At 40.8% G+C, this 8,258-nt stretch overlaps 1 protein-coding gene across 1 annotated transcript; it reads right to left on the bottom strand.

The window, feature by feature from the left end:
* Nucleotides 1-3,646: 3,646 nt before the first annotated feature.
* has1 (hyaluronan synthase 1) lies at nt 3,647-6,038 on the bottom strand (the record flags this gene model as incomplete). Its single annotated transcript, XM_080857934.1, has 4 exons — nt 3,647-4,322; nt 4,481-4,613; nt 4,954-5,179; nt 5,367-6,038. The coding sequence occupies 4 exons, from the start codon at nt 6,036-6,038 to the stop codon at nt 3,647-3,649; spliced, it is 1,707 nt and encodes a 568-aa protein (XP_080714060.1).
* Between the last annotated feature and the right edge of the window lie 2,220 nt (nt 6,039-8,258).

Here is an 8,258-nt window from a genome sequence, read left to right as displayed (position 1 = left end):
TATTATAAATAATTAACAAAAAGTAGAATTTAGATCCTCTCCCTACAGTGCACCAAAAAAGTTTTCCAAAGTGTTTTGTTTTGCATTTACTCTCCTCCAGTTACATAACCTCTCTCCCTCTTTCTTCGCCTGGCCCCTTATGTAAAGTCATCCCATCCCCTGAATGGCAGCTCAACGTTTTGAGACACAAAGCAGCATTTTCTTCCACAATAAATCTTAAAGAATGTTATAAAACACTGAGCTCCACCTAAATGCTGGTCCATAAAATATTTGTATGCGGGGAAAGTGACAGTCTGCCCACACCCAACTATCACTCAATTGGAGGGAGTGCTGTTTTGCCCCGTGATGGATGTCACAAGCATTTGCTGGGCCAAACCCCAGGGAGGGTCCCAAGACGTCAATGCTGAAGAGCTGTCTGAGTGGTCTGAGTTGTGACATTTGTTGGCTGTTAGACAGGTCCTACCTTTGGTATACATTGGCATGTCTGTGATGTTTAGACCTATCTGCCTCCACAGTGTTGACTTCAAATGCAACTTAGGATGTTGACTTTTCAGAGGTGGGATGTATCGGTGGTGGTTGCTCACGTCAGCAATTACAGGGTTTGAATCACTTGACAGGTTAAGTTAACGGTCTGGACATCATTTGAAAAAAAAGAGAGGCCCTCTTCGAGGGAAAAGCTTCATCAGGCTTAGATGAATAGCAGTCCCTGTTAGATCCAAGGTGTTGCTCTGTTTGTAGTTTGAAGAGTTTGATGTGGTCTCTATGAAAGACAATATTCAAACATGTTTCACCATTTAACTTTGGGCCTCTTTGTATAGAAAACATCAACTATGTCTTTCCTTTTTTTAACCCCATGGCAGTATTGTGGAAATTTACAAAAAAAAATCATGGGTGCAGACCATATCAGACATTATCAGAAAGAATCGCTGTCTTTTTCATGAGACAGCGTAACACATGGAAAGGTTTGTCATGGGAGAGGAAGAGAGTAAAAGAGGTAAAGAGAATATTGGAGAAGTTGGAGACCATTGGCAGGACGGGGGCTTTAAATTTAAAGTAACATTATGTTAAAAGTTTACCTTTAAATCACAGCTTATTTTTGTGGTATACTGACTTGTGTCTGTGTCTGTGCCACTGCCACAGCAGGCCAGGGAAGCTTGGTATTGCAACTTTGATAGACAGGGCATGACAACTGCAAAATGCTTTATGGCACCACTTCACACAACAACTCAACCCATCTGTTAGCTATAAGAAGAACCTTGTATAGTAACTTCATGGATGTCTACAAAGATGCTACAAAGAAACCAAGGGAGACGTTGCCGGAAGAAGCGAGAAAGAGAAAAAGAGAGAGTAACCAAACAAGCCTTATGTCTTGTGTTGCGCTTGCTTGATGTTTGACTTGCCGGTTTGATTGGTGGAGATTCTGATTTACAACTCCTTCTGACTGTGTTAGGAAAATTGCTGACTCACTAGTTGTTCCATCATAAACATGTTATTTATGAAAGAATGCCGCCTGTAACATCATCGGTCTCATTTGTAGTTTTTCCAGATGAACCAACCTTGAAAACCTAACTCAGCTAGCTTGTAATAAATGACACTGTCCAGTGTTTATTAAGCACAATATGTGCTTTTATCATTACACATACGCTTAGAAAACCATAAAAGAAAATTCAAGCAGTATTTCAGCAAATCAAAAATTTGTCATCTTTTTTTTTGTCATTATTTTGGTTACATTTGTGTTCCTCTCCGATCTGATCTGGTCAGCATTGGGGAGCTCAGTAGCAAATAATACCCATCCGTGCACGCTTTACGGAATGAGCTGTATGAAAACAAGAATATCTGTCCATGGTTCTAATCAGTGGTGTAGTGGTCCCTGGAGAATTGGGTATACTCTTCATTTTTTTTAAGCATCCCATACAGCACAGGATAAACGCCCTGTTTTGAGAAGTGGGTATACTCGATGCTGACTGAAAAATAAGTGGGTATACTCCGTATACCTGCGTATACCCTGGACTACACCACTGGTTCTAATCCAATACACCATTTATTAAGCTCCTCTGAGGCCTCTAGATGTCCATTCTGTGAGTGCACTCAACATTTTTAAGTATTTATATATATATATATATTTTAATAATTACTGTAATTTGGTCTTTGTCCTTGAATTGTCATATTTGTCATGCTCTTATTGTGTCTTTGTGTGTTGATGTCAATTTTATATATCTAAACAAACTGCTGCTGGAGAGCGCCAAACTGTTTTTTGTTGTGTACTACAATGACAATTAAACTCCTTGAATCCTTGAATCCTTGAACATCTGGTGCTTGTAAACAGTCTTGGCTCTGTAAATGGGCAAGAAACATTGTTGGCTTGAACCGAGCCATACAGTATTCTAACCAATCATCACGTTGGTTTAGTAGAATGGAAGGGCATAATTTGATTGGCTGTTGAGCTGAAATATAAACAACCTATCACCAGTAGAGTCAGTAATGGAATTTCAAGTATTTTATTCATGATAAGGCAAATGACATGTTTATTTTTTGTTCATAAATAATGTATTACATCATTTAAGTCATCTCAATGTTACCATTTGCAAGACAGTCAATATCTGACCAATAAATTAACATTGTACCTTCAATCATTGTACACAAAAGCAGGCCAAGCAAACATACATCTACTTTTAACACATTTCAACATTTAAGTTGGTCAAAATGTAATGCTCTTGACTCTCTTGTAAGTCACTTTCTAAAACCTTGAGACAGTGAAATGTAAATCCTGAAAAGCGATTTGGAAACTTTAAACCATAAAGGCACTATGTACATCTCACTTCTGTCATTTGTGATAACATTATCATGGAGCGAGTGTCTTTTTTCTGTATGCTGTTCTCTCTCAGAGACAGATGTGAGGGTGTGCGGATAGTGAGTTTGATTTCTATTGCATCCCACTAATCCACTTACATCTGTCTAGTGCATATTGTGTTTTATCATAATTATATGGAGGTACACCTCCTTGTGTTACAACTGACCTAGATAAATAGTCAAATGATGACCTCGTCTATAGATGTTGTCTTTGAGTGTTGTTATAAATACACAATAGCGTGGCTGACAATATAAAATATGACAAATATCAAAATAAACATACTGTACATTATCAGTAGTCAGCGTGAACAGTATCTTTCACATTGATGTAGCAAAGATATAAAAGTGCACCAAGGACTGTGCAAGAGTTATCATCATGGCGGCTATCCAAAGATTTAGTGCCTCACAGTGCATTTCTTATAAACAAAGGTCAAAGGTCAGCCAGGTCCAGTACTACTGCTGAGCAGAAATTCAGAAATTGCCTTTTTTTCAGTTTCAGTAACTCAAGCAGAAGTGTCACACACTTCATACAAAGGCATGTAAATAAATAGTTACACATTAAATTAACACTTAAAATCTCACATATTGCAACGTACAATAAATCAAAACATAATCTTTGTACAAGTAAAGACGTGAAAGACAATCAATTAAGTCTTCTTCATAGTTGTCTTATAATACAAATATATTATCTCCTTTCAACCAAATGTTTAAAAAGAGGTATAAATTCCAAACGTTTAAAAAAATCTTAAATAATAAATACAAATCACACAGTTTCTTGACATATTCACATACATCCCTAAACTTCTAAAGAGTAAGATTTTGATCGTGATCGACAGACTCTCAAGAACACTAGCCAGTATGCAGAAATCATCATAGTCCAGTAGCAAATGTACGCTATCGATCCAAAGACTACAAATTTCAACTCCTCCTGTTTTTCTATTGTTCTCCAGTCCGCCTTTGTTTCCTTGTAGATGGTGTAAAACAGTCCTCCCAACAAAATGGCCGCCCATATGGAAAGCGGTAATAGGGGAATGTAGTTCCCCACTATCTTTTTGCGACCCGAGGTGCCCCAGCTACTCTTGTTCATCGTGATGATGGCAAAGTACTTGGCAGGGAGGAGACTGGTCATATACAGGGCAGAGTACAGTGACATGAACACCATCAGCAGGTTCCTACGCAGTATACAGGCATACGCCGCCTTCACCAGGCCAATGAGCTGGATGCAGCACAGGACCCAGATGATGTCCCATAATGTGCCTGTCCAGAAGAGCTTGATGATAGTGGCTGTGACGAAGAAGGGAAAGATCCCTGACACGATGGACTCGTAGGTCATCCAGAGGTGATGTTTGTGCCACCACATGGCGTTGAACAGCCACTCCCTGAAGTAGGACTTTGTCCAACGCGTCTGCTGGTTCAACCATCGTAAGAACTGTCCCGGAGTTTCTGTGTAACACTTGGATCGAGCTGTGTATCTGGGTAAAAAGACATGCACACACCATCAATACAGCAGAATTTCTGCACATATATTTTAGAATGTGGACGAATACGATTAAAGGCTCTGCCATCATTCACTTTAAGAAGTATTTATCATTAAGTACAAATATTAAGTTGACGAGGAGGTTGTACTCACTTCGTGGCATAGCCCATACTCAGCATGCGATTTGTGAGGTGACGATCATCTCCAAAAGTGCAGTGTGTCCCAAGAAACATCTGGTTATACCAAGACTCCAAGAACTGCTGCAAGAGGTCATTACGGTAAAGACCTGTGGAGGTGAAGCAACACTTGAGTAACAGTTTCTTTTTGTAATGAATATAATGGATTAAAAGCAGAAAGATGACAGGATGACAAATTGTGGCATAACAATAGGGTGAGTGGTGATGGGACTAACTAGAGCACGACTACACCAGGGAAATAGTTGGAATTAAAATAGCCCACTATGGGCACACAGGTTCGTTAACTGAGGAAGCTGGAGACGTGTTTCCATAAATAATAATTATGTTTATTAATATACAAATATAAAATACGCAAAACACACAAAGACAAGGAACAAAAACAACGGATAAATGAACACAACACAGACCAGGCCTTTCTCCGTCTCTTACCAAGGGGGCCGCTGATGCAGGAGACACAGTCGAAGAATGACTGACAGGAGCGCTCGATGTTGAACGCCATCCAGTATCTCAGGCTGCTCATGAAGCTGATGTAGGAGTCCTTCTCGTTGAGGATCATGACGTCTCCCCCCACTGCCCCGTACTTCTGGTTGCTCTCCAGCACCTTCACCAGCTCGCAGGTAGCCAAGGGGTCCAACTTTGTATCTGAGTCACACACCTTTGAGAGAAAGAGAAAGAGCGACAGAGAGAGAGAGAGAATGAGAGAGAAAAAAAAGAGCGAAAGAGAGATAGAGAGAGAAAGAGAGAGAGAGAAAGAGAGAAAGAGAGATTTTTAGTTTAGTGTCACTGCAATCGAATTCGGACAATATCAACTACAGTAACGCCTGCACGACTCCCACTCTCACCTGAATATAGTCCACTGACGATCCCAGTGCCTTAAAGGCGGTGTACATCACATCCCGCTTGCCTCCCCACTTCTGCATGATGCAAACGCAACGCTTGGTCTGAATGAGTTCCTCCACCTCTCTCCTCTGGGGGTCCTCTTCCCAAAGGCCGTCACTGGCGTCTGGCTCGGGGCTGGCCCCATTGGTGGGGTTCCACGTGTGGTAGTTGTTCTGCCACACGAAGCAGCCCGGGTCCTCGTCAGCGAAGACCTCCTTGAACATCTCCATCATGTAAAGGTCGTCGTCAGAGTTACCGTCCACCACCATGATGACGCGCATCAGGTGTGACGGATACTGGAGCGCTCGTATCGAGTCCAGGCACTCACGAAGGTACGCTGGGTCCTCCTGATAGGCGGAGATAGTGAAGCCCACTGTCTTGGTGTAGGAGCAGGGCTTGCGTCTGGCGGCCATCCTGCGCTGCTCGATGAAGGCAAACAGACTCTGAATCAGCACGTGGATGCTGAGAAGCAGCCCGTAGAAGCCGAAGGAGATGATCCCGTAAGGAGATGTGATGATTGGGAAGCCAGCGATGTAAGCCCATATCATCACCCCCAGCACCACCAGGGCGAAGAGGAAGGTCAGTATTGCACGAACTAAAGTGCCAAGTTTCCTGAGCAAAGGTTTCAACTTCATATTTACACCTGAAAAATAAGTGCCATTGGATAAAAGATTTTAAATAAATTAAAATGTATGCGGTATTCTGATTATGATATTCTATGGCAAAGTATGCATGTCTTTTTGCCATTCATCAAGGTGTATATTCACATCACACGTTAACATGTTAAATTATCACAGGTTCAGTTAAATTCAGTAATGTTCTGATGCTGACAAATTGCTGACAAAATAATGAAACACAGTTCGAGTTAGAAAAATTAACCCATCCTCTGACGGGAACTTTCAAGATGAACATACCCACAAAATAATTTCGGAATGCGATTCTGCTCATTGAGCGAAAATGTAAATATCATTACGTTAATTAACATTGATGCATATAGTTTGGTACTGACAGAACCTGTGTTGTGATTTTGTTTAACAACAAGACAAACTAAAACTTTAAACAAATGTAAAGTCATAAGAAAACCTCTTACCCTTTCCGTTGGTAAGCGCACTCAGCAAGAAAAACTTTAACTGGTTCCCGTTAATTCACCCCCTTACTTGTAGCAACTGCCACATGTGTACAGTTTTATATCAACTCAATGAAACACGCCCATGCGTTTTCTTTCCATCCCTATGTGAGCTGTCCCATTCAAAAGCCACGCTTCCATACCCTTGACAGCAAATAACTCATCAGACATTGACGTTTGACGTCATTCATACATATTTTAAAGAGAATCGAGTAAAACACGTGTTCTGAAGTAATTCCTGTACTTTTGTGTTTTTATCAAATAGGCTTACACATTTTTCAGTTATGCCGGTAATGCCCCATTCATTTGTGTCTCTCACTTAATTCTTCATGAATTAATAACTGTCAATGAAAGCACTATCCCTCTTGTATAGTGTTTATTTGTTTCATAGGTTAAATTGTTGGAGTTCACAGTATTGTAATAATGAACTTCTCATATATTGATTTATTGAGAAATGTGTGAGCAAATCTAAACCATACTGTAACCTAACTTTAATACAATACCAACCTGCATTCCTACAGTATCAAGTTGTATATTTGAAGTGACAGTCACATTACCTTTCAGATTTTTGATCAAAGGCGAATGGATGCTATACTGGTTATGATATACTGAAAGGTCCTATCCCTGGCTAGCCACTACATTATCCTGCTATCTTACTGTAATTATATCAGGTTGATTATGTTACTCACATCTGTGTGTGTTCTTTGGCAACCACATGATGCATTCGGTCCACCTAATAAACCGTATGCCTCCATAATCAAATAGTTCAGTGGCTGCGTGGGTTCTCAGGGCATCCCACCTTCTGACAGTTATAAAAAGCCGTTTGGGGTAGTTAGGTGTATAGATCCAAAACGTTCAAACCATCAACGATCAAAATTCATCATCTTTGCCACTGAATCATAAGAGAAATATAGCTCTTACTCCCTCTAGTGTCAAGAGACAGCTAGTGTAGCAAATTTCATTAAAAACCCGGCAGGGCAGCCAATATTTTGTAGTTTTATTTTTGTTTTAAGTACATGAACAAAGTCAAAATTGAGCCTATGACTTTGGCATTTGTACATAATTGTTTTGTGGGAGCATTCATGTGAAGGTTGGAGATGCCTCTGTGTGTAGGCTACATCACAAACCTTCACAGCTACAGCAGATGAGAAGTGAGAGAGAAGACAGCCAGCTGAACTATTATAACAATGCTGAATACGAAAACTTAATTCATGCTGACTTTTGTTTGACCCCTCTACTGATTTTGTTCCTCATCTCAGCTCAGTCAGTTTCCCTGAGAGGATTTGGGAGTGCATGTGGGGTGCTGTGGTGTGAGACAATGATTCAAGGGACCAGGGACGTGCACAGGAATTTTGAAGGGCAGTTGCTCTGCCCTGGAGAAAAGGGGCACACAATATTTTTTTCACCGCCGGTGCCACGCCCCCTCCATGTAATCGCAAATTTTCAAAATATAATTTTGAACTGTCACTCAAGGAGGGGCAACTTATTTCTTCCTTTCCTTAGGAGGGGCAACTTATTTCCTTCGGAGGGGCAACTTCAGTCGAAAAGGGCAAACGGGCAGTTGCCCAAGCAACCTTAGCACACTCCTGTGCACTTCCTTGCAAGGGACTTTGCTAACACATCTGTGCTGGTCTCCTTAAGTTTTCTTTACACCACTACCACCTCAAACCAGCACCATATCATTACCCAAAATTTCACAGTTGTGGAAAGTGTTTGGTGTAAGTCTAAA

The sequence above is a fragment of the Sprattus sprattus genome (assembly GCF_963457725.1).
Source record: "Sprattus sprattus genome assembly, chromosome: 19".
NCBI classification, from domain to species: Eukaryota; Metazoa; Chordata; class Actinopteri; order Clupeiformes; family Clupeidae; genus Sprattus; species Sprattus sprattus.
This window is presented reverse-complemented; position numbering and strand designations above follow the sequence as displayed.